The 26,924-nt window shown below is 39.6% G+C and overlaps 1 protein-coding gene across 8 annotated transcripts; it reads left to right on the top strand.

The window, feature by feature from the left end:
- The first annotated feature begins 4,143 nt into the window (after nucleotides 1-4,143).
- Nucleotides 4,144-26,630, top strand: atxn2 (ataxin 2). Of its 8 annotated transcripts, XM_079250705.1 has the most exons (26): nucleotides 4,144-4,605; nucleotides 6,387-6,417; nucleotides 6,792-6,851; nucleotides 7,232-7,303; nucleotides 8,661-8,811; nucleotides 9,412-9,426; nucleotides 12,095-12,219; nucleotides 12,337-12,428; nucleotides 14,327-14,515; nucleotides 15,263-15,435; nucleotides 15,758-16,006; nucleotides 17,067-17,252; nucleotides 17,375-17,554; nucleotides 17,684-17,791; nucleotides 18,002-18,072; nucleotides 18,157-18,524; nucleotides 18,848-18,911; nucleotides 19,004-19,150; nucleotides 19,821-19,838; nucleotides 20,418-20,490; nucleotides 21,200-21,393; nucleotides 21,698-21,824; nucleotides 21,936-22,118; nucleotides 22,223-22,437; nucleotides 23,862-24,039; nucleotides 25,803-26,630. In XM_079250705.1, the coding sequence occupies exons 1-26, from the start codon at nucleotides 4,496-4,498 to the stop codon at nucleotides 25,829-25,831; spliced, it is 3,408 nt and encodes a 1,135-aa protein (XP_079106831.1). In that variant the 5' UTR covers nucleotides 4,144-4,495; the 3' UTR covers nucleotides 25,832-26,630. The 8 variants fall into 8 exon arrangements, with proteins under 8 accessions (XP_079106831.1, XP_079106833.1, XP_079106832.1 ...); XM_079250707.1 differs by lacking the exon at nucleotides 9,412-9,426 and having other exon boundaries at nucleotides 8,661-8,826; nucleotides 20,418-20,484; XM_079250706.1 differs by lacking the exon at nucleotides 9,412-9,426 and having other exon boundaries at nucleotides 8,661-8,826; nucleotides 22,226-22,437.
- The last annotated feature ends 294 nt before the right edge of the window (nucleotides 26,631-26,924 follow it).

The following is a 26,924-nucleotide window of genomic DNA, read 5'->3' as shown; positions in this document are numbered from 1 at the left end:
TGTGTGTGTGTGTGTGTGTGTGTGTGTGTGTGTGTGTGTGTGTGTGTGTGTGTGTGTGTGTGTGTGTGTGTGTGTGTGTACATGCATGTGAGCATATGTGTGCAGTGTTTGAGTTGGGGCATCCCGGATGAGTATATGACTTCTAGCTTGACTTTTTATCCATGTGCGGTCTGTCCACCAGTTTTATCTTCACAAGTCATCTCACAGAAGTCTAGATTGTATGATATTTTTAAAGCACCATAATAATAATAATTTAAAAAAAAAAAAAAAAACTAGGTCACATCAAGCGTTGCAGTTAACTTCATTACAAAGTGGAGATTTTAAACTCTCAGTTTTTTAACAGTGGACTAAGTAACATACATTTCAATTTGACTGTACAAAAATATTAATCTGAGTGGGTTGTGATGGGATGACCAGGCTCTTGATATTTTCACAATTAATAAATTTCATGTTTGATGTTGTTGTTTATAGATAAAAATGGTCACCATGTTAGTTCCTGGTTCTAGTTGAAATTTTTTTTTTTTTTTTGTTAGAAAACACAATGCAAAGCTGCAGATAAAAAAAAAAAGGCAAGTTTATCCGCGTAGCACATTTCATGTACAAGAGAGTTCAAAGTGTTTTACATTCAAACATTAAAAGCATTGAATATGATGTGAAGAAAGCAGCAAAAAATAGCAAAAATCCCAATCATCACAAAAATAAATTAAAGTGAATACACGCAAGATAAGTTAAAAGTTAGTTTGTAGGTTTCATGGACATGAGAAAAGAAATGTTTTTAATCTGGATTTAAAAGTATTTACATTTGGAGAAAGTTTAATTTCCACGAACAGTTTGTTCCACGTTTTGCAGTTTAACAGCTAAATGCTGCTGCTTCTCCGTGTTTAGTTTGAATGCTATTCTAGTTGACCTGAGTCTTTGGATCCAAGAGCTCTGCTTGGTTTATATTTCATAAACACATCACAAATGTATTCTGGTCTAAACCACTCTTGAAAGGGTAAACCATCAGGCAGGATTTAAAATCTATTCTGTTACTGACTGGAGACCAGTGTAAAGATGTTAAAACTGGTGTGATGTGTTCAGATTTCTTTGTCTTGGTTAAAGCCATAATAAAACAAATCCAACAAAATTTTTTATTTATTTACTGATTAACGTTCTAGAGGCAATAACTCTGTGAAGGGAAACCTGTAATGGTAGTTCATGCCCACAAAGGGGCTCTATAGTCTTTTAGTCAGCAAGTTGGTTTGCAGAGTCCTGTGCAGGGTGCGCACGATCAAGACACACAGATTGTGTGTCAGGAGGTATTGATTCCATGTCAATCATCTGGCTACAATAAAGTTACTTTTCAAGGAAAAGACACATCTCTATTTACTTATTATCTTCAATGTATCCCAGAGCCATAGGCTGTGTTCTGGGTTCAGAGTGTGAAAAAGGTTCTTCCTCAGTTTTCAATTAACACTAAATCAGTCACCAGTTACAAGAAATATTTTAACTGCTGCTATGTTATCTGTGAAAAATGCTGTAAAAACTTCCGTGTTCATAACATAATTTTAAATTATGCAATACTTTTGATTTATTATTAAATTTTGCACATGACAATGCAATTGTGATTAGTTGCATAATATTATACATTTAATTGTTATTAAAACGTTTAAATTGCCTGGCTGCATTTTACTCTGTAGTCCAGTTGTAATTCTGGTATTTATTTCTGTTTTTATATCTTTGAATGCATGCATTAAATCACTGAATTTGTCTCAGATGTTAAGTAAAAAACTCAATATTTCATCAGATGATATCACTTATCATAACAGCGCTCACTCTGACCTGTGCTGCAAGGTTGAGTTTTGCTCCACTGTAATTGTGGTGGTTTAGTATTGGTCCAGTTGCTACAAAAGTAACATATTTATTTTACTCTTCAGTGTCAATTTCTTTGTAGAATTTGATGCTAACAACACAATTATTGTGTAAAATCAAAAGTCATTTGAGGGCATTAATAGTCGCAGATTTAGAAGATGGTGTGTTCTTTAGCTTCTTGGCCTCACTGGAAGTGTTCCCAGCCAATGGCCTTTTTATGTGGAGTATGCATGTTCTCGCCGGGTGTTCGTGCAAGGGTTCTCTCCAGGTACTTCGGCTTCCCTAAAGACATGCATGTTAAGTGAATTAGTCAGTCTAAGTGATTCCAAGGAAGGAGCGTGAGCGTGAATGGTTGTTCCCTGTCAGTCCTGCAATGGATTGGAGACCTGTCCAGGGTGTACCCTCCTTCTTGCCTGCTAATATCTAGGATAAGCCCCAGCTCTCCTGCAAACTTGAATTAGAGTTAGAAGAGAAAGTCTGTTCCTGCATTGAACAAATTTTTCCCAATGTCATCAAATAATGTGACATAAGCTCATAATCAGAGCATATGTTGGTATTTCAAAATATTTTTTTATTTATTCCTGATTTATCTTGCCATTTTTAAGGCAAAATGAAAGGGTTAAAAAAATAAGGATATATGATGTAACTTTCATTCATTTTTCTAGAATCAGTGAATGAGGACAGTTAAGATGATTGTTTTACCATGGTAATGATTATCCTAGATAACATCACTTACCACCACTTGACCAACTGGTATCTCCACAATAACCTGAAACTCAACACATCCAAGACCAAGGCACTTATTAAGGACTTCAGGAAAAAAGTGCTGCACATTTCTCAGAGGAGAGAAAATCAAGACGGTGGAGAGCTTTAAGTTATTTGGAGTCCACATTACAACTGATCTCACCTGGATCATGAACATCACCTGTCAGGTAGGGACAGCTCACCAGCACTGTAACTTTCTCAGGAAGCAAAAGAGGCTCACCTTCTCCAACATCTGGTGGTTAACTTTTAAAGAATCACTATTGAAAGCTTCCTGACCCACTGCTGCACAGTGTGGTTTACCTGCTGCACTGCAGAGACCTGAAATGATCTGTTGTCAGCAGTAGCAAGAATCTTAGGGACCATACTGACCTCTCTTGGTGACATCTACATCAGCTGTCTTAAAAAAAAAAAAGTCAGCAACATCAGCTCTGATTCCACACTCTGGACATTCCCTGCTGTTCTTCTTTCTGGAGAGAGTTACTGGTCATTCAGATCTAAAACTTTAAGACTATTTAACAGCTTCTTCCCTAAAGTAATTTAAGCCACACCCCACTCCCTCTGTCATTTCTTCTGATTGTACATTCAGAAGAATACATTTTAACTGATGCTATATGTTCACTATGTAAATTTACATTGTCCATATTCTACTTATAAGTCATTTCTTTCTCTGTAGTTTCTTCTATTTTAATTTAATGCTACTTTTTCTCAGAAAAGTAATCCCTTTTAAATATATCAGTTTCAGCTAAAAATAAGGAAAATTACCTCAGTCTGCCTGGCCCAGTTTGTTTATTTGTATGTTGTCTACTCTTGAAGTAATTTCTTTGTGCTGAGATACTTGTTCAATGACAATAAACAATTTGGATTTTGAGATAGTAAAAAAGTAAACTTTAAAAAAAAAAAATATATATATAATATAATATAATATAATATAATATAATATAATATAATATAATATAATATAATATAATATAATAGCCAAGTCCACGTCAGCAAGTTTTGCAGCTGTAATTTTAAGTGCACTAAGAACTTTATGACATCTTACTGAGGAATCAAATTATTTTCCTTTTTGTTTAGGGTCAGTTTATTAGGATTGACCCATCAAAGATAAGGAATTAAATATCACCATTTACATAGAGATTATAAGCAATTATTTTCAATTATAGATAGCTGTCATCAACACACACTCTGCAGTGTGTAAAGTCTACGTTCGCATGGTCGTGTGTGTAGTATGTTCGCCGGCTCACGTGGATGCCATCACACAACCATTTAAGATCCATGGACTTCCTGAAAATAGTGCCGAAGTGTATGTGAAATCCTTAAACTGAGTGACTATTAACATGATTCTACTGAAAATCGACATTAAATAGGACCAAACCTGTCTGTTTAGTAGAATGAAGATAGTCAAAGACGTATATGTATAAATCTTCAATGATATGTTTTGGGCCGTGACGCCTTTCTTATATCCCTCCGCTGTTTTTTGTCCCCTTTCAGACTGTTTTGGTCTTTTCGCTGTTAGCAACGGAAAGAACCCGAGCTAGCTGTAAACCCTATTTTGAGATAATCGAATTTTTTGTTAGGATTACATAACAAATTGACAAGAAGTGCAACGCACAAATTTAATTTGGAAGAGTTACTTAAGCGTGTTGTCTTTATTTTTAATGTTATATTTTTTGTTTTAATAATTGTATACATTGCTAATTTAGTTAGCAGCTATTAATCAGCTAGCTAGCTGCTAGGCATAGCATCCTCCTCAAGAGGCACGTTGACATTAGCCTACTAGCACGTTAGCGACCTGTCACACAACCACACGCCGTCTCATAGCCTTGCAATTGCGGTCTGAAACTGGTCGTTTTAAGACGCTGTCTTTTATGGGATCACCATGTCAATGAAGGCCGGTGGAAATCGCAGCAAACCCGGCGGTGGCAACACCGCTGGTGCGACCGCCTCCGGAGCCGGAGGAAGCGGCGGGGGAAGACAGAATCTGGGCAGGTCTGTGAAATTAAAACTCTGTTAAGTAAAAAAACGCAGCAGCAATGACAGATTTGGTCAGCATTTTAATGTTTGGGACAATTACTGTCAACACTAGCAGTTTGGAAAGATGACATTAATTTTAAGTAGCTCAAAATGAGTACGTGTTTGAAAAGGTTAGGTGGGCCTTGCGACATGTTGGTTTTACAGTGAAACGTTATGCAGCCTGGCTAGTGAGGCCTGTGTGCTTTCTCCACTAGTGTTGCAACTTGTACGTAACATTTTACTCCTTTGCACATTGAATACAAGATATTTTCCTGTAATTGATCATGCATATAAATATATTTTGGACGGACAGGTATCTTTTCGCACATGTGTTTTGAATTAACTGTGCCAAGTTGCTGATATCAGTTTACTATCAGCCCGGAGTCAATTTGGCTTGAGTTAATTAGCCGTCTGACAGCCCGTGCTTGTAACAGCTAGTTAATGGGAGACAATTAGGATACTTTTAAAAAATATCTTCATTTGACTACCATATAGCTTGTTATCTTACTGTAACATTGCTGCAACGGGATCGCCCTAAAAAAAAAAAAAAAAAAGAAGAAGAAGAAGAAGAAGAAAAAATACGATTTAAAGCGTGTGGGCACACGAGAGAACAGGGAGGGTGTGGATACAGGGGCGAGGGGGGGAATTATATACTGACCGGCTTTCAACCTTGACGTTGCCGTTGCTTCTCGTGAGAAATGGGTGTCCTTGAAGCTTGACTTTCTTTGCACGTGTCAATATTAAGCTGACACACACTGTTAGTTTTAAAAAATGGCATGCTTATCGTGGTATTTAGTGGCCTTTTTTTTTTTTTTTTTTTTTTTTCTCCGTGGAAGGCGTCTCTCCACCGGTCACTAGCATAGACCCATTCATTGCGCAGGATTAATCTGTTTAGGCCGAGCAAAGATGCCCTAGAATAAGATTACCCTCGGAGTCATGCATGCTTAAAATAGCATATTTCCGTTTAATAGATGTTGTCTTAACCATGTATTAGTAGTTTTGTGGACATTAGTGGTAGTTGCTCACACTGAACCGATTGTGAATGCCTGGCCAGCTGCCAGCTGCTGAACAAGGTGCATTTTAGGACATGGTTGGGGAAGATCTGCTCTAAATTGTTTCAAGATTCAAATCTACAAAATGTTATGAAATCTCAAGGGAAATATTGCATCTATATTTAATTCTGATATAATGTCAATACTTTTATTTACATGCCAGTTTGGTGTATAAACATCTTGATAAGATATGGTTAATGCTTGTTTCAGTAGGTTTATTTTATCCCAGTTAATGTAGCTTTGGCTGTATTTGGGTGACCTGTATGAACAGCATAGAAAACACACATTTGTTGAAATGCAATGCCGGAGACTTCAGCTGTTAAATCTTGATTGATTAGTTTATCATGTATGTGAATTGGAACAGAGGAATGCGTACTTCTTGGAACATGCATCTGTTCCAGATATGTGCTAGTTAAATCAGAAACGCCAAGTTCTTGGCCATTGCTTCGAGAGGCTAAGTCAGCATTTAAAGCTGATAGGTTTCAAGATGGAATTTGGATGAAATATCGAGCTGTGCTTGTAATGTTTGTTTTGGGTCCTTCTAACATGTGGTGCAGTATTGTCTAAAAGATCTAACTTTTCTGTTTTCTTATTTCTTAAGTCACACAGTTGCCTTGGTCAGAGAGATGGTTTCTTTAGTGTGCTTGGAAGAATTTATGGTTAATGATGGCATGTTTGGCAGTAATGTATTTTTTTTCCTTTCAGGGGAAGACACAGTGGTAAAGGTCCTACAGCTGTAAGTAAGCTGCAAGCTCTCACAAATATGTGCCGTACAAACAAGGTCCTTTAAAAGGCCAAAAAAGATCTGTACAACAGGAAGTTTTTAATGTATATAAAAATAAAATTATTGAAAACCTTATGGTTATTCTTTGCACTCATTTGCATACGTTGCCATGTTTTTAAAGACTTGCATTTTGGATTAAAAGTTGCAAAGACTTCACAGAGAAATTAAGTTCAGCGTGTGTGCATCAGATATCTTCTTTCGTTATGAAAAGACTGTAGGTCGTGTATGTCTTGTAGGTGTTGCAAAACTGACACTTTCTAAGTCTATTTTTTGTGTAAACAGCCACCAAAAATTGTTTTTTTTTTTGTTTTTTTTTCCTTCTGTAGGTCATTTTCAATGGTGTATATGCAAATATGAGGATGGTCCATGTTTTGACTTCAGTGGTGGTATGTACTTGTATCTAGTATTCTTTCTCTTTTATATGTGTTTGGTCTTGTTTTTAAGTAGTTTCAATAGAGAGCAGGCACAGTTACAAAACACACAGAAGACATATGATTCATGCATACTGTAAATGACTGAATAATAACACCACTCAGTTTGTCTTTCAGCACTTGCTGTGTCTACAAACTGTCTACACTGCAGTGAACAAAGCTTGTTTGTAGAAACAGCTGGTTGCACAACCAAAGAAAAGATTGATAAAATAATTTGTCAGTATTAAAGCAGATGGTTTTCCTAAACTTAGTTTTTGAACATGTAAAGAGGTGTTAACAATTTGAGTGAATGAGAGCTATATCATGTGAATAACAACAGGTTTGTTTGTTCACAGGGGACCAAGTGTGAGCTCAGAGTTAAAAACGGAGCAATTTATGAAGGAGTTTTTAAGACATATGGTCCAGAGGTAAGAAAAAATTGCATTATTAATTATTTTATTTTTCAACCTTCTTTTCAGAAGATGCCAATATGGAGATAAATTTGTGACTGTATAAGTAGCTACTCTTATGTTAAGCTTAACTGTAGCAGCAGCATCCCACCAGCACTCCATAGCAGCTTCAGCCCTGAGGTGGTTTAGATAAGTATCACCCTTTCTATCTTGCCTTTTATGGCGGAGAGGTATGTTGCCCTTCATCTTCCTTTTTAGGGTGAAGTATTCCCCCAATCTGTTGTCCTTGAATAAATTAATTAAACAAATTAACAACTTAAGGCATTCAAAACATAGCTTTACATTCAGTTATTATTGGGATGCCAGTAGCGTAATCTTGTGTTCTCACTTCATATTTATCTGTCTTAAGTCTCCCAAGTCTTTCAGAAGGTTGCTTATCTGAAATGTGAATAAGCCTGGCAGGATACCAAAAACAAACTGAATTTGGTGTGCTGGCTTTGGCAAAAGCCACTTTGTTTTGAAATGAAAACAAAACCTCATATTCGGGTTTATTACCACAAGAGGTCCGAGCTGAACAGTCAAATATACTGAAATGTGGATGTATTCACTGCCCTTCTGTTCACTGTCTCAAAGTCAAAACAAGTGGTTGGTCGCAGGGCTTGTAATTTCAATTTTCTTACTGTGTTATACAGGTTGTTAGATAACTATCTTTTGGGTAAATTGAAGTTTATGGCAGTATTTTGGAAGCAGCTCAAGCTGGTGTGGATAAAGGAGTTGAAAGATGTTGGTGATTTCTGATCTGCTGATCTGGTTTTTCATACTAGGGCAAGATTTCACACTGGGCCAAATGATTAGTTAATTGTAACCAAAGAATATAAAACTATATTGCATGTCTATTCTGGTAGCAATATTTTGACAGTTCAAGTTTATTTATGTAGCACATTCTTTGCAACAGCAGCTGCCCAAAGTGCTGAACAGTAAAGGAACAAGCAGCAAACAGTCCACAATTTAAAATGAGTCAAAAATAATAATAAAATCTGTGATGAAAAAAAAACTACAATAAAAGTAAGAATAAAACACACAAAGGACGAGCTCAGTTTTGATAAAGGCAGAAAAGTGGGTTTTAAGTAGAGACTTAAAACAGAGACACTGAATGTTGGGCATATCTGCTTAATTACTTTCCCTGAAAGTATTTTAAGTTTCCAAGTAAATCTCTCATCTACAATGTTCTGTGACTGAATTATGACAGGAAGGAAACAATGTATGGTGTCAGTCTTACATGTTTTTCTGTTGTCTCGTCTTTTCTGTATATAGTTCAGACTTTTACAGTCTTAGATTTCAGTTTAATCTGGATCAACATGACTGTCTCCCTCAGTGTGACCTGGTGTTGGATGCTGCTCACAGAAAGAGCCCTGAGCCAAGCACAGGCCCCAGGAAAGAAGATATTGTAGAGAGCATCATTTTCAAGGCTTCTGATGTTGTTGTGGTGACCTTTAAAGATGTGGACCTAAACTTCGCTAGGAAAGGTACTGAAAGCATTTGTATAGTCAAACATTGTCTTTATTAACTGTGCACTGCATATTCTCTGGTGTTTGTCTTTGGTATTTGTCAAGCATAAACAAAAATAAATACATGCCAAGGGAATACTTATCAGTGCATACACACATTGTATTGATCATTTTTAGTCTTCACTGCCCTCATGTCACTGAGGCTTTGCCATGAGTCTGTCATTGAAGACTAATGTGATATATTGATTGGTCTGAACATTGCCTCAGCGCAGCAAGTACAGTCAATAAAAGTAGAGTGAGTCTGTTTTCATGTAATTTGTCTTGAGCCTGAGAAATTTCCTTTGGAAAAAAATACACTGTTTAAAACCATCTTTTTTTTCTTTAATGTTTTATTCAGCATCTTTGTTAAAATGAAAAAAAAAAAAGTGTTTTTAAAAAAAAAATTTTTAACTATGAAAACTCGAAAGCTGTAGAATTATTTTAAAAAAAAAAATGTTTTCTTTTGTCTATTAATATCCCATTGGTAAGGTAGTCAACTAAATGTTCATCAGTCGTTGTATCTGTCGGTCCATCTCTGACTCTTTGTCATCTGTGTGTCTTTTCTTTCCTATGGTCTAGTCTCCTCTGACACAGGTAATATATGACTGTTCTCTCCTGACACATCTGTATGCATTCAGACATACATGCTTTATTAGACAATTGAAAGATAGAATCAAAAGTTCACCTTCAGGCTGTCACCATTATAATCTTCATAAGAAGACAGCCATTGTCATTTGATCTAGAAATAAGAAATGCATATGTGATGCTGGTCAGTCTCAGTCCATCTGTTCACCAAAGCTTTATTTTTCTTTAGATTGAATGTTGCTTTCTGTGGAAAAATTCCCATTTGGCGCCTGTACATGGCTTAGCAGCAGCTCAGTGGTCACGTCATTTAATTGACCATTCTTGTGACAAATGTAATGTTTAGCAGATTTGTAACACAAAAAGATGACGAAGTTTTTAAATGGTAATTTATTTGTTTTAAACTAACACACTTGACTCATTTTACGAGTCCTAAGTTTACTTTGAAAGTTTTGTTTTAATATGTGACATGATTAATGATGATGTGGATGTAAGTTATTTCCATTATATGTCTTTTTAAAAGCGTTTTTGTTTCTAAATTTGCTCTGCTGCAGCTCTTGAGTCAAATCTAACAAGCCCAGACCTCTGGTTCAACAGAAATGAGTAATCATACCAGTTTTATTCCATTGAAAGCAACAGATAAAACAAATCAGATTACATATTCTGTTATGTTGAGCACACTATTGCTTGATTTGTTTTCCTTGTCTGAACTCCTTTCAGCCCATAATTTACTGCAGTCTGAATGCATGTTTTCTTACCACACACTCTACCTGTCTTTGATTTGTGAATTATCCTTGGTGTATAATTGCTAAAAAAAAATGTTGCTATATCAGTGTTTCCCACAGAATGAGTGTATACTTGTGGTGTTATGGAATCAGTGATTGCAAAAACTTGCAACAAGTCTTTACAAGCTAATATGTACTTCTCACAAAAAGTGAATGATTTTCAGCTTTTTGATAGAAGTCAGAATGTACCCCAAATGCATTGTAACATTTACATGCAGATTTAATTAGATTTTCTTTAGAAGTACACATATACAGCAGTCCAATGTTCCAAGTATTGCACAATGTGCCGTTCTCTAACAAGGTGATTAATGGCAAGAAAGGAACGAAAGAAGTGTCTGAACCATGAATCAACCACTTAATGTTCTGGGTCAGTGACTGCCTGCTTTAAATACTGCTCTTCATCATACTGTTCACATATAGACAATACACTGTACCCAAAGTTGTTTAAAAATTTAATTTGTTTTGTTATGTTGTTAGGTTTTGTTCGAAGAAGTAATTTGAATAGAAGGCGAAATCTCCTTAAAAGCTTTACATTCATGATATAACGGCATAAAACATTTCTGTAAGTTTCATCTGACAGTTGAATATCCCTAACTTTTTGTGAGCAGTGCAAATACATTAAAAGACAATCTTGCACAGATTTTTTTTTGTAAAAAAAAAAAAATGTAGCTACAGTTTTTGGTGCTTTTTTGAGGGGAGCACATGGTTGCTGAAAGAAAGTTGACGACGTTAAACTTGGTTGGCAACAGTGGTAAGCATTTCTGTTGAGAAACTATCTTGATCCACATAGTTTGCACTGAGCAGGGAGGAGCTAATCTCTGTGCGTGCGTGAGTGAGTGAGTGAGAGAGAGAGAGAGAGAGGGGCAAGTGTAGTCAGCTGCACCGTACCCTCGTTTTAAGAAGGTAGATTTAAAAACCTCTACTCGAGGATCGACTTTTAGACACCCCTACCACAGAGCGTAGTGCTGAAGTACAGCTTTTGAATGGTAAATAATAAAAATGTGCGAGTGAGTTGAGAAATATATTTGGATGGCTGTTGGCATACGTTGGGCAGCCTGCCCAAGTATTAACATTGTGTGGGAAACCCTGTATATGTATGCTATATTTACAATCCCCTTGATCCACAAAGCATGCCAACAACCTGTTTAAATATTTACCAGACCTGTTAACCCAGTATGCGTACATTGCCAATGTCCTGTTTCTGTTGATTTATCTTTGTCACTGTGCTTAAATGCACTTCATAATGTGGGATGAATCGGGATGTCAGTTATTCACCTCCAGGTGGCCAGTGTGCTTTAAGCAAACAGTCCTTGATGCCAAATATGTCAACGAGGATGGGAAGGCAGATCCCGGCTAACAGCAGATTAGATTTTCTATCGTACAATATTGGGATTTCACTTTGAGCATGGCTGTGATAATTTTTTAGACCAAGGTATTTTATATGTACGAGCCATCATCAGTCCTAAGAATTTTATACAAGAGGATGCTGCACCTTCAGTTGTTGCCATAGTGATGCTGGAAATTAAGTGATGAGAAAGTCATTCATTGCAGGCACTCCTATCATACCTTAATTTGAATTAATGCTAAAAGCAGGCCAGAACTGAAGCACCATACTAATGAATTTAGTGAGAACATTACGCTACAAACTATTGACCTAAGATTTCTTTTGTTTTCTTTCTTAGTTGTATCTTAGATTACACTATTACAACACTTACATTTTACCAGCTTCCCCAAGTGGAGCTCAAGCAATAGCTCAAATGTTTTGGAAAAATGTATTTTTTTACCATACAATTAGACCCAGTGAAAGTGCAGTTATGTGATTGTTACTGTCAAGAGTTGGGGTGGCAGTGTGTGGTTTGTAAATAAATATATATTCTTTTTTTATTATATCGCAGACAACTTTACAGATGCTGCTGTAAGCGGTAGAATCAATGGTGAGCACAAAGAGAAAGATTTAGAGCCCTGGGATGGAGGAGAGACCCACAATTCTGACAGCCTTGAGTCTTTGGACACTGATGTGGTGAGGGGAAAAAACACAAGACTTCCAAAGCTCCAATACACTGTTGTGTTATCTGTTAAAGAAAATATTTACAGCTATTTTGTGAAATTCTTTCTTTACTGCTGCTCTCTATATCAGTCAAATGGATGGGATCCCAACGACATGTTCAAGTACAACGAGGAGAAGTATGGAGTCTTGTCTACATATGACAGCAGCCTGTCCACATATACGTAAGCCTCAGCGTTATTCCACTCTTTTTTTTTTTTTTTTTCTCTGTGGGAAACTATGCAAAGTCTTGAATCTTTACCTTGTATGTCTTTATGACTACCTGAAGTGATGGACATGTATAACGGAGGTGTGTAACTGGGCAGTAGAAATGATGTTTATGATTTGGGTTAGAAATAAAGCAACTGGGATGAAGTGAAGTTTCAGGTGTAATTCAAGTGGTGAAAAAATATCCAAAAAAGCATTTAGGAATTACAACCATTACTATGCAAAGTATCTTTATTTCAGAATCTCAAAAATAATTGGACAATTAACATTGCTGTAAATAACTTAGCTGAATTCTTTGCGAGCACTGACTGCCTGAAGTCTTGATCCCGTAAACATCACCAAACACTGGGTTTTCTCCTGTGTGATCCTTTGCCTGGCCTTTACTGCAGCTGTGTGTAGTTGTCTTGTTTGTAGGTCTTTTCTGCATAGAATTTCAGCAAATAACACTTATGGGCAATCGTGTTGAGATCTGATGACTCATTCAGCCATCGCAGAATATTTCAGTTCTTTGCTTTAAACTGCTGGGGTTTTGTCACCATATGTTTTGGGTCATTATTCACCTTTATTGTGATGTGACATGTCAACTTTTATCCCACTTCTACTTTCTGCTGCCTCATCATCAATAAACAGCAGTGATCCAGATCTGTTGGAAGACATGCAAGCATTCGCCATTTAGTTGCCTCCATGTTTTTCCAGAAGATTATAAAGATTATAAGCAGTTTCCAGTCCTCTCAATACTTTCTTCTTCCCATCTTTCTGGTGCATGCTGTTCCAGAGCTAAGCTGGCTTCTTTAGATTTATTTATTTGGGGGGGGGGGGGGGGTCTAATCTGGACTTTCTATTCTTGAGGATGATTAAAGGTTTGCACTCTGTGATGAACGTTCTGTATTTGCCTTCATGATGTCTTCTCTTTATAGTAGACTTGGATCTTGATGCACCTACTTTCTGGAGATTGTTCTTTACTTCAGTGGATGTTTTGAAGAGGCTTTCATTTAGATTGAAAGGCTCCTGAAATCATCCAGCTGTTTTTCTGTGGAAGTCCAGAGCTTTTTTGAGTCCTCAATCTGCACCCGCTTTCTCTCAGAATTGACCAGACTGAACATTTCAAGGATGATCTGTTTTGCAGTCATTGAGAGCTCCTTTGACAAATGTTGTAGGGTTACAAAAACATCTTTCAAATGCAAATACCACACCTGGAGTAAACACCAACCTTTTATCTGCTCGGTGGATTTATAGAGAAAACTCTGAAGCTATTTTAAGGGCTTTGTGGGGTAAAGTGTCTATTTACTTTTGGTCCTTTTAAAAAGTGGAAGCTAAATATCAAAGAGCGTCATTCCTAAACTTTCTCTGCTATTTGGATGGCATGACCCTCAAAGCTAAAGATCTATACTGTTTGCATCAGGGGTAACTAACTCTGATCCTGGAGATCTACCATCCTGCAGGTTTTAGTGTTTTCTTCATACAACACACCTGATTTGAATGAAAAGGTTCTTCGACAACTTCTGCACCAGCTTCTTAACAAACTGTTGATTTAAGTCAGGTGTGTTGTAGCAGGGAAAGATTGGTACCTGGTGACCCTTGGATTGGATAACTGCATCATGATTATGTTTTGGTAAACAGCTTAAGTATTAAAAGTTGTCAGTGTCTTAAAATATATATTCTTAAAATATATATATATATATATATATATATATATATATATATATATATATATATATATATATATATGGACCTGTATTTTAAATGGCCCCCAAACTTTGTTGTTGCCCACAGCTGTTACGGCATGAAATCATAGAAAAGTTGGACTTGAAGTGTGTCATTATCAGTCTTAATCTGACCAGAGTTTGGTTTCTAGGGTCCCCTTAGAGCGTGACAACTCTGAAGAGTTCCTGAAGAGGGAAGCGCGTGCCGCCCAGCTGGCAGAGGAGATTGAGGCCAGTGCCACATACAAGGCCCGCGTGGCCCTGGAGAACGATGAACGCACGGATGAGGAGAAATACACTGCTGTGGTGCGAGGGGAGAGGGAGACCCACACACTCAGCAGGTAAGAGCAGAATACACAGAAATATTTAGACATTAACATTGTTTGTACACACCTTGCATTCAGCAGCTAGTTATCATGTTTAGATTTCTTTCATTATCCTTGTTGGTTATTTGTTCTGCAATGCCACACACTGTAAAGCATAACAGAACAACAGTGCAACTTTTCTCATCATTTCATTTGTGTTAAAAAAGCACACGGTGAAAGTGGGGCTGGCCTGGCTGATGAAGTGAATTTGCATAGTACCTCCTAATAGCCTATAGATGCTTTTATGGAAGATGGAGTGTTCAAAGTTTCTTTATGAAGAGAAAAAAGCCTCTTTCACTTCAGATTTGTAGCATGGTTATACATGAACACAGGCTTTTTAAATTTATTAAAGACAAGTGTGGCGTTCCCTCACAGGCTCTGTTCATTAAAATAAACAAGAAGAACCTGAAAGAGGCATTTCTCTGTTTAATTTTCAGTGGACCAGTTCAGGATATATATTATTTCTTTGTAAACATTCATTATACACCATGTTTGCATATCTATCAGATGTTTAATACAGCACTGAAATGCATTGAAAAGACTTCAGCGCATGACTTGGAGGTAGTTCCAGCAAATTCAGAGTATATGGCAGCTGAACAATTTATTTATTTATTTTTTTAAATGATAAAGCAAAACTTACAGAAAATGGAGAGTAGAATGAAATCCTCATCACATTTAACCCGACCATCTACTTGTTTTTGTCTTTATTTTGTGTGAGCGTAGAGAGAACAAGTACATTCCTCCAGGTCAGAGGAACAGGGAAACAATGTCATGGGGGCCAGGTCGCCAGAATTCACCTCGTCTGGGTCAGAGCTCAGCTGGACCCTCAACTCCGCGACCGGGACCTCACGACTACAGTCCCAGTTCTGGGGCCGACCAGAGGGTGGTTAATGGAGGTACGTTTAATAGTAACAAACCAGTGGAATTACCGTCTCCTCACTATGAACACACTTCTGAAATGTACACTGATGTTGTCAGTACAGTAACGGAAACCAGATTTTGGTTTTTTGTCTCGGCGTAGATTCATTGAACATCGAATTGGTGAATTTGATGTTATCTGTTGTTCCTGTTAATATAGTTTTCTGCATTTATAGCGTCTGTTTTTTGCCTTTCTGTCTCATAATTATTAACACATACCTTTCCATTTCTGCTGAGCCTTTCTTTTCTACCACTTGAACTGGTTTATCATCCTTGATCATTTGTCCTTGCCTCTTTTAGGTTCATCCCACTGGCCCTCACCTTGTCCGTCTCCTTCCTCTCGTCCCCCCTCTCGTTACCAGTCTGGTCCCTCTTCCCTGCCTCCCCGGGCAAGCACGCCCACCAGACCACCCTCCAGACCCCCTTCTCGACCTTCCAGGCCTCCCTCTCATTCATCTCATCCTTCCTATTCTTCCTCTTCATCCTCCTTTTCTCACCATGGGCCCACGTCGCCAGCCTCCACTCTGCCCAAACGCATGTCTTCAGAAGGTATCCACATCCCTGTGGAGCAGACTTGGGCAAAGACATGAGTTGAAGGTGGAGGGATTGAAATCAATGTCTAAACTCATTTTGCAATCAAATTATGAATATTTTTAAAATGAGTCTAAAATTAAAGGGAAAACAAACCTTTCAAAGCTAAATTTGCCCAGGTCTAGTGTGGAATAACGAGAACAGGTGAAATTGCCTCTTCAGAGTGACTTTGGGTCAGATTTTGATTTTCCACTTGTACTTATAATTTGAGGATTTTACATTGAACAAAACTGACCCTCTGTTAGTGCATCAGGCAGTTTCTCCTCGGCATGTGGGTGCATTGAGGTGTTGATTTTACTTTGCTGTGCTGTGCTTTCTGTAACTAACACGGGTTCTAGCAACACAACACTGAAACACCAATCTCTGAATTCGTTTGCTGCAAACTATTCAAAGGAAGATTGGAGGGGGAAAACAATATTCAGTCCTTTGCTTTGTCTTCTGTTAGTGCAGCAGATTTATAACAATGAAAATGAAAGTAAAATGACTATCTATGTTCATATTAAAAGCACTGCTTATTTATTTATATTCCACATCCCAATTTCAAGTGACCAAAAGTGTCTTAAAACAAAACCAGGATCTTAAGACTGAATTCATTATTCAGTCTGTTGCATCTGTAACAACAAACATTCCAGTTAAATCCACCAACCATGACAAGCACGGTAAAACTAACATTGTCGACTGCAGAAGTTTCTGTTGGAGCAGAAAAATAAGGCCGGCTTGTTGTCAGCCTTCTTTCCTCTCTCTTCTAATCTCTCACTTTGTTGTGGTGTTAAAAGTGTTGCAGTGTTTGGTCACTTTTAATGATCATCTGCGGTTTCTCCACTAACATGCATGCCAGCCGCTGTCTGATGTGATTTTTACATCTTGAGGTTATGACGTAGTCATTTCAGAGAACTGGCATATCTCTCTGAGCCAGAGATGAGTTTGAAAAAGAAGCCGTCACAGCTGGATGTCTGGAGTCTGTGGAACGATCGTTACCAGTTTCAGTTCACACATTCACGTCCAACTTCGTCCACAGGCCCTCCCAGGATGTCTCCAAAATCTCAGCGGACACCTCGTGCTCACAGAGTACCACCCTCTCGAATCAGTGGCATTCCCCCCGGAGTGGACTTGATTTCCCACAATGCACCTGGAGAGGCTCCAGCAACTCCACCAACCAGGAGTAACTCTTCTGGAGGGACTTGGTCGTCAGTTGTCAGCGGAGGTTGGGCCTTTTATTTTTTTTACACTTGTTTTACAATTCTGAACCTGTAATTACAAAATGGTGCCTGTGGTTGGCATGACTTAATTCTAAGTAATCTCCTGTGTTTTTCTTTTTGTCCTCAGCTCACAGACCTCGCTCGCCCAGACAGAACAGTGTGGGAGGAGCATCCCCCAGTTCCTCCTCCCTCCCTTCACCCCAGGGAGGAACAGCTCCGGTTGAAACTGTTACAACGCTGACATCCGCTTCTTCCCCTACTGCTGCTAGTCCCGCCCCCAACATGGTCACCTCGCCATCAGGGGATGGTAAACCCACACCTAATAGATACTTCCACTTGGATTGACTGAGGAGAAAATAGAGATGCTATGAAATTTCTCTGATTTTGGGCTCAGAGTGAGCAAAACATGTTTTTGCTTTTTCTCTTCTTTATGTAGCAAAGGACTGTCGTGTCCAGGAGACACGGCAGACATCCCCATCAGCAAACAAGGAGAACGTTAAGCCTTTGGATAGCTCCCCTAGTATTACTAGACCAGTCTGTAAAGGTACAGTAGAAACTGGGTTTCTTCTTTTTTTTTTTTTTTTACTCTTTTGAGAAATCATTATTTGAAGTATTCCTTAATCATTAAGACTTTAAAGAATTCATGGAGACACCTGCCGTAATTTGTTTTTGTACATTAAGCTGCAGTAATCTAAAGTGTGGTACAGCAATAGAAATGTATATGTGCATAATCTGAGTGGATTTCTGCTTGCAGGACTCCCTTCAATGGCACCAGACCACAGAAAACAAATAGATAATTTGAAGAAATTTAGTGTAGATTTTAGAGTAAGTATCTCTTTATTATGGTCAAGTAACTAAAAATGATTAATTGAGCCTTTTCAGTAAATCGTCTTATTGTGCCTCTTCCAGTTGCAGTCTAGTTCAAATCCAGACCCAGCCTTTGACCAGATGATGACCAAGCCTGTCAGAGATCCAGCAGAAAAGTCTAAAGAGCTTCCCCAGGACAAGTCCTCCGCAGTGGGACGGGACAGTAGTGAAAATGGTGTTGTAGTCATTGCTGCTAGCACTCCTGGAGTTGCTTCTGCTCCATCCACTACCACCACCACAAATACCAGTAAGCCTGGCAGCCCCGCTGCCCTGTCCCCGTCTCCTTCAGCACCGGACCAGAAGAGGGCAGGAATGGATGTGACATCACAAGGAGTTCAAACAACATCCACGTCTACATTCAGTGGGCCCAAACATGAAGAGAAGGAGGAGAAAAAGGAGGCTGTTCAAGAGTGAGTTGAAAGGAGACTGTTGTTGATCTCCCTTTTTTTCTGTCCCTTTCTCCTTCTGATCTCCCTTTTTATAACCAACAGTGATCCTGGGAAGTAAATGTTGTGCTGTGTAGCACAGCTTGGGATGTTTTGTCTTTAGTAGAGATCCACTGTCCACATGAAAAACCCTTCTAATGCTGTTTGAGTTCATTCAGCTGCAGCAATGACGTGCTCGGTGTTTTTTAAAGGGATTTTGTTGTTTTTTGTTGTAAAACAGCAAAATGAAGAATAAGAACTCCAGCATGAACTTGGTCTTCCTCACCGTTTTTTTTCTCCTTCTGCAGCCAAGTTAGAAAATCAACCTTGAACCCAAATGCGAATGAGTTCAAACCCAGGTTTAACACACAGGTCAGTATGCCGCCAGGTTACACACTTCCAGCACTTCAATGATGACTGCTGAGCTTATTGTATTTACATCTGTTTGTAATCCTCATCATCAGCCTAAACCAGCCAACACCCCAACGCCTCCCCGTCCTCAGGGCCAGCCGAGCCCCTCCATTGTGGTCCAGCAGCCTCCGGCTGTTTATGGCCAGACCGTCTGCTTCCCTCAGATGTATCCTCTCACACCAGTCAGCCCCGGAGTCCAGGTGAGACACAAATCCTGCATCATCAATTATGTGACATAGAAACTATTTAAATTATTGTTTAGCTCAGATCTCAACAAGCGTAACATTATATCAGGTTGAAATGCAGGTCGGATGAAAACTAATCCCTAATAAACCTCTGCACAAGATTTCCTTGCATGTCTTCTTGTGTCTTTCCTCATTTTTTCATTTTCTTTCTGCCTTTTATTAATTCCTGAAGCATTTTATCTTTTACTTTTTGGAACATAACTCAGATCTTTTTCCTTTTTAATTTTCATTTTATTTTTGACCACCACCCCCCCTTCAGGCTCATCTCTTTCTCTAACTTTGTCATCTCCAAGAAACTTCAAATATTTTCTGAATGTAAGAAAATGTTCAGGCAACTAATTCTTATGACAAACTTAGAAATGTTTATACAATGGAAGCGGTGTAATTATTCAGTTTGACAGTGAGAGAAATCAGAATGACATTTTCAAGCATTGTCAAAGAACTTGTAAACATACTGAGCATATCTTGGATTAAAGTTGTTGCATTTATGGATGTAAATCTTTTATTTCTTGTGTTGCTTTAAGAAAAACTTGGTGATCCAACATCCGACACATACAAACGATAACAACTAAAGAGTGGTGTGTTTTTCCCTTTTCTCCCCCTCCTCTCTTTCTTGCTCCATTAGAAAAGCATAATATGGAAGGTTTGTGAATTTTTCTAAGATTTCTATTTTTTCAATACTTATTTTATTTTTTTATTTTTTTATTTTTTTTAAACCCCAATCAGTACTGAAATGTTTTGCTTGCTTGTTGAATTAATGCCATCAGATGTTGGTTTGCCAACTTCTTATTGCAATTCATTTTATACAACCATCACAGATGGGATTATAACATCTTATTTCTATTTGCTCTTTCTGTTCACCAAACAAATGGCTGTAAGCTAAAATGAGTTTAAGCATTTGTGGTTTGTTGCAGTGCATGGTGTTTATGAAGAAATGATGGAATTACAAACAGTGTTAGGATTATCACAGTTGTAACACTTTTTTTTTTTAAACCGAATGATAGACAGAAAACGCATGCGACCCCAGGTAAGAGATGGCTCCCAAATGTGTCTGTGTAAAAAGTGATTGGTTAGCTGCCCGAACAACAGTTAGAAGCTGAGTTTATGCTGCACAACAAGATGGGTAATAAGTCAAACACACGTTAGCTTTCATGTTGTTCCCCAATAAGATGATCCACTTTTATTTTTTTTATCTGTTCTCCTTACTCCTTTTTTCCTCCAGTCTCCAACCATGTACCAGGTTCCAATGCCTCATATGACGGTCAGCCAGTCTAAACCCTACAGACCAGGTAAAGGTGAGAATAACTGCTTCTTTTGCTCCCATTTTCTGATAATTCACCTCTTTGCCACTCTTCGAATTTAGTATATGTGTGAATGGAAAAGTTCTGCTTCAACTAGAGCTTTTGCACCACCTCACATTTTCAGTTTTTTTTTGTTTTTTTTTTATCCAAAGTTTAATTGCTAAGTTTCATAATGTTAATGTTTTTTTGTTGGTTTTTTTTTTTTAATCCATGCTTGAGGCAAATTTGTACAGATACAAATACATTTCATTTTCTGATGACTTAAGTGGAAGACATTTTTCCTGATCATTGAAAATAAAAGGATGACATTTCCTGCTATTTTCTGCACTTGACAGGGTGGAGGTGTAAGTAGAGCAGTGGGAAGAGACAGATTTAATGTCAGCTGGAAAAAAATTAGCATTTCAGACTACTTTAATAAGCCTTAAAAGGACTGTTTTAATAATTAATTACATAAATTTTTTACAGATATGGTTTTATTCAGTTAATGGAGCATAGTCAAGTGATCCACACGGCCTGCAGTAATGTGGTCAAATCTTCCCTATCTTCTAAAAGTTGTTTAAAAAGATGTGTGTTGGAAAAGGGAGTCATGTTCTGAAACGTTATTATATTTGTTTTAATTTCGGACACTCCTCATCTGTGTTAAGCTCTAATTTTCAAGATCATGATTTTTTTTTTTCTTGTTTCCTCAAATACAAATATTTAGTACCCAACATGCCCCAGCAGAGGTCAGACCAGCACCACCCGACTGGTACACCCACTATGATGCACCCAGCAACAGCAGCAGGACCACCTATTGTAGCAGCGAACCCTGCCTACTCTGCACAGTACTTTACCTGCAGCCCGCAGCAGTTCACCAGTCAGCCGCTTGTCCAACAGATGCCACACTACCAATCACAAGTAAGATTTACTGAGATCACCACATGTGGAAAAATCCAACCCTCTGCAGGTGAATGTGGAAAGTTTGGCCCAGTAGTTACCATGGCTACCGCGGTACCCTTCATCTCTGCTGTTCCACTAGCCAGTGCTTTATCTGACAGCTTCCTGTGATTCAGCACGTTTATGAGAACCCATAATAATTGCACCTGTGTTTCATCTGTTCTGATCTGTCACCTTGAAGTTTTCTTACTTGTACAAAACTTTCGAGCAGTACTATAAAGCTGATCTTTTCTGTTGTTTTTTTGTGTTGTTATGTGTCATTCAGCCACAGCATGTGTTCAGTCCGGTGATGCAGGGCAGTCCCAGGATGATGGCACCTCCTACTCATGGCCAGCCTAGCCTTGTTTCTTCCTCAACTACACAATACCCAGAGCAGACGCACACCATGTATGGTACGTCGGCTCCCCGGCTTTGATCAGTGATTTGAGGGCTAGAATGTGTGGGTACTGATTCAGGGTCTATCGTTTATACTAACACTGATTCCTGATCCACGGTGTTTCCAGGGCCAATGCCTCAGCAGTACCCCCACCCTAGTGCCACCTTACACCCTCACCCACAGCATCCTCAGCCCTCTGCTACTCCTACAGGCCAAGCCCAGCAAAGTGGTCCTCCACAGCATGGAGGACCCCCTAGCCACCCTGCTGCCAGCCCAGTCCAGCACCCTCAGCACCCACAGGCAGCAGCAGGTAATTATCTCCTTCTAGTGTGACTACACTCGCCCCTTTTGGAGCTGAATATTTCATCCGGAGCACTGTAGTCGTGTAAACATGTGCATTTCTGTGTATTGTAGCAGCAGCAGCAGCAGCCCAGGCCCTCCACCTGGCTAACCAGCCCCCACAGCAGCAGATGTACTCGGCCTTGGCTCCCACGCCCCCCTCCATGACACCAGGGCCAAACCCACAGTCTCCACAGGCATCATTCCCCTCTGCTCAGCAAACCGTATACATCCACCCACAGCAGGTGCAGCACGGCTACAACCCCAACCACATGGCACACGTGCAGCAGGTAGGTCACAACCCGCTGCTCCTGCTAGATTTAAACGTGAGAGAAAATCTGGGATCAGTTCCAGCAGATGTTTCAGCTAATCACTGGGTTGTATCTGACTGTTGATAACACTGTAAGTGGAGTGGATATCTTTTTAGGTGCTTTGAGTAATATAAAAATAGCATATGGATTTAATTTTCTCTAGATCTGAATGCAAATGCTTTGAGTTCACCAGAAGGTCAAGAAGAAAACTTTCACTTTAACACTGTTTAAAGTTCCAGTGTGAAAATTTTGGGACCGCTTGTTGGCAGCAATCCAGTTCAGAATTTCTACTTTTTTTTTTTTTTTTTTTTTTTGGTAGAATTGCATTAAAATAATCAGTTTATCATCTCCTTAAAACAAACTATTTAGATCCAGAGATGCTTTCGGGCGTTTGGCACTGCTGTGTTGCTGCAGTAGCTCAGATACGAGAGAACCTTGAAGTTCTCTTAACCCCATGTTTCCCTCGGGCTGGCCGGCGTCACGTTCTGACTGGTGAAGCATCGCTGGAGGTGATCTTAGTGGCGCTAAGCAACGCCTGTGATTCCATCAGATGTTGTACTAAAGCGCTTGTGGTATGGTTTTAGTCAGTACGGTGAGAAGTGGTCTTGGAGGTGTTCATGGCCGAGAATGGACATTTTTCTGTCCCCCGAGTCCACAGGCAGCATCGTGGAATCCCAGTCTTACCAGACTGAACCAGTCTCTGGTGGACTTATAACTGAAGAGGGCCTGGAAGGGGCCTGGGTTGGACTATGGGCCCCTTTTTATACTGGAAACACAAAATAGCTCTGCATAATGAACCAAACTGTATCACCCAATGGAAATGTGGCATTTGGTGACTCAGAAGCCCCTCCCCACTCCACTTGAGCTTTGCTAAAGCTCAGGGTGTCAAACTGAGTGTTGATGTGCTTGTTTGGTCCTGTTGAATAATGGATGTAACTTTAGACAAAGCATTTCTTTTCTTCCTCGTCAATAGCTGTAAATGTTAAGACATTTTCTTAGTTGTGCATGTCGGCTGTGTCAGACCCTCTTTGTTGTAAACTTGCAGCAACACGAAGGACAGGAAAGTGTGGCGAGTGTGAGAAAGGCACAACGACAGATCTGTGAGATGCATCCCCAGTCTGGATCATGCTAACAAGAAAATATCTTCTTAGCCAATAATATATCTTCTATTGATCATTTGTCCCTACTTTTGTCCCCGTCTTCACACCCCACAGCTGTTCCCCGCTCACAGCTGCTGTCCACGCCGCTTCTGTTGGTAACACACAGGCAGGCGCTGTGAATGTTGGGACTCTGACGTCCATCTGTTTCATCTTGTCCTGCTTGGATCTCTTGTCACATTTTTTTTTTTTTTTTGGTCAGTGTTACACACTTGCTCACACTCACACATTTTCTCTCACCCCCAGGCCCATATGCAGTCCGGTATAGTGCCATCTCACCACCCGGCGCCCACCCACCCCCCTATGATGCTAATGGCCACCCAGGGTCCTCCAGGGGGTCCACAGCCTCCTATGCCTCAGTCTGCCCTCAACCACATCCCCGTTTCCTCCACAACACATTTCTCCTACCTGGCACATCCACAAGGTACCTTGATAAATGGACCCATTCCTGCAAAGTGACACAAGTGTTCATGCAGCATGTGCTCGTCATGACTTTCTGTCATACCAGTTTAAAGATAATAAAACAAAACTTCCAGAATAAATAAGTTTTAAATGTTTGCATGATTTCTCAGGTATTTCAGTCAGTTTGGGGGAGGGGTACGTTAGGTCTTTAAGCATTTGAAATTGTGTGTTTTCTCTGCAACCATCAGCTTCGTCTCTGTTTAACACATTTATGAACTAAATAAGGCAGCGGCTGCCACAGTGACACTGTAAGGCGGAATCCCATTGACCCTACCACTTAGCCCTACCCCTTCATTTGGCATGTTTGTGTTTGAGTAGGGCGTTTTCTCATCTGTTTAGAAGTAATTTAATCTCTATATTCAGAGGACCATGCTTTGTACCTGATGTCAAGTAGCTGCAAGTAGCCGGCTAAAAGTGCGGCTTAGCTTTAACCTATAGACTGTATATAGAGATGGACGTAGCCTCTGTGACGTCACCCAAAGGTTGCTGAAGAGCTGAATTGAAGCTCGGTGGGCGGTTCCTACCATCACCATCTTGGCAGCGTCATGCGTGTCGTCTTCATCTGGAAAATAAAAATATGGGTAAAGAGGTGGAGCTGAGAGGGGGGCTGTGAGTGTCATGGTGGATGATTGACATCGAGCGAACTCCGAGCTTTCTGTAGCTAAAAGCTAATTGAGCTAACCCAGAGATAACAGGAGCTAACCAGCTAACGGAGGTAAGTGGGCTAAAGCTAAGTTATGATGTTAACCTGCTAAAAACCACGCTTCTTCTACGTTTTTCCTGACTTGAATCGGGAGATTGGGTACCTCTCAATCAAAAGGACACGCCCCTAAATATGCCAAACTTCGAGATTAAATTACTTTTAAATGAGTGAGTTATAAAAAAAAACCTCACTCCCCCCAGATGTCATGAAGGTAAACCTGACCTATAAACCAAAAATGGATTTTTGAACCAGGCTGTAAACATGTTTATTTCTGCTGTGAAGTTGGTCTTTTTAACATGAGAGTCTACGGGGATTTGCTCTGTTTTGGAGCCCCTAGTGGATGAAGGGGAAACTGCAGTTTTATGCACCTCCGCATAGGCTTCACTTTTAACCGCCGAAGACTCCGTCCATCTTTCTTATACGGTCTATGCTTTAACCCAACTATCTTCATTAGTTGATTAGCTCCAGGCTAGCTCACTTAGCTCTTAGCTACAGACAGCTTGGAGTTTTATAGATATCAGTCATCCACTCCCACACTGACAGCCCCCCTCTCAGTTCTACGTCTTTGCCAATGTTTAGTATTTACTGGGAGCGACGGGACACATGACACTGCCAAGATGGCTTCGCTGGGAAACCACCCAGTGACCTTTACTTTAGCTTTTCAGTAGCCTGCAGTATGACGTCACGGCGGCTCCTTCCATCTTTTATATACAGTAAACCACTGGCAGTGAAAAAGCAGCAGCAGAAGAAGAAAAACAAGGTCTAGGCATGTCTTCTAAGGGAGACTCAGCTGATCGCATCATCAAATTGGGGGAAAAAAAAACACGCTAGGTTGTCGAACAGAAATGGATGGCGTTTATAGAGCTGTAGCAGAATGACCCGAACACGTCGACACGTTTAGTTCTCAGCCATGTCTGAATGTCTGAACCCCAGTTCATCATGCTACTTACCTCCCAGTTGTGTCATGATGGGAGATCTCCAGCTTTTATCTCTGCTTTCTCTCTTTTGTCTCGTCCCTGCAGTGCAGCCTCATCATCAGCAGCAGCTGTAGATAAGGGGGGGGCGCCGCCGGCAAGCCAAGGGACCCGCTCTGCATCAGTTTTCTCAACCAGAGCCTTCATAACCAGGCAATGAAGAGAATGAGAGCCCTCCCTCTTCTTCTCTCTTTCCTCACCCTCACCAGACATGCTTCACATCAGCTTCCCCCCCTCCTCCCCCCCTCCCAGACTAGGCAATAAGAGAATGTTAACAGGTTGATGCAGTGGCATGTTATAACAAGATAGTTTTTACCGACAAGGCTGCTTCTGTTCAGACACAGACATGTGCACACACACACACACAAGCAAATACACACACACAAGCAAATACACACACATAAGCAAATACACACACATAAACGGACTTTAAGGGGTCCCAGATCGCAACTTAAGTCAGCTTGCCAAGTAAGACGTGAAAGAGAGAGTAATTAATCTGCGATGGTGAAGACTATTCAACTTGAACTTCTGTTTCATCTGCACCTTGTTATGAAAGAAAAAATCTTCCAACTTTGAGACAGTATTAATCTTACTGTTTTATTGCTGCTGCTATGTGCTGCGTTTTGTTTCCAGACTACATGACAAGTTTCTAACCAAACTAAAAAACGAAACACAACCAGACTTCCCTTCCTGTGAAACAGACTTGTTTTGGCAGCCAAGAGGACAGGAGAAAAGTTATTTATGAAATTCTATTGGCTGAGGTGATCGGATCCCACTTCTCACCTGACCCTTATGTGACTTTTAAGTTAACTTTTACTTTGTAGATAATATAAATAATTTAAAAAAAATAAGCAAAAAAATTTAAAAACAATAAAAAAGTTTTAAAAACTGTACAGCTTCCTGTGGTTGAATTGTGTCGTTGTGAAGAGTGTTTGCTCGTGTTCAGGCCACCTCACAGCGCTGCTAAACACTCAGGTTTCTGCTGTTTACATTGCGCATACAAACATGTCAGAAGAAATGTTTTACGCTGCTGCTTTCTTTTTATTGGTGAGAAAGTGGGAGGAAGTTGCAGAAATTGTTTAAAATGTGCACTTATCGATGTAAATGCAGTTTGTGAGGCAAAAGAGAGCAGAAAAAATGCGTTCTTCAACACAGCCTGAACCCATTTAG

Source organism: Telmatherina bonti (genome assembly GCF_933228915.1).
Source record: "Telmatherina bonti genome assembly, chromosome: 13".
Lineage (NCBI taxonomy): Eukaryota > Metazoa > Chordata > Actinopteri > Atheriniformes > Telmatherinidae > Telmatherina > Telmatherina bonti.
This window is presented reverse-complemented; position numbering and strand designations above follow the sequence as displayed.

Excerpts from the sequence above, each read along its gene's own strand:
- atxn2 (XM_079250705.1), top strand. The coding sequence starts at position 4,496 with ATGTCAATGAAGGCCGGTGGAAATCGCAGCAAACCCGGCGGTGGCAAC. Across the intron at positions 20,491-21,199 it reads ACCCTACAGACCAGGTAAAG|TACCCAACATGCCCCAGCAG; the intron begins GTGAGAATAACT and ends ACAAATATTTAG. Across the intron at positions 24,040-25,802 it reads CTACCTGGCACATCCACAAG|TGCAGCCTCATCATCAGCAG; the intron begins GTACCTTGATAA and ends TCGTCCCTGCAG.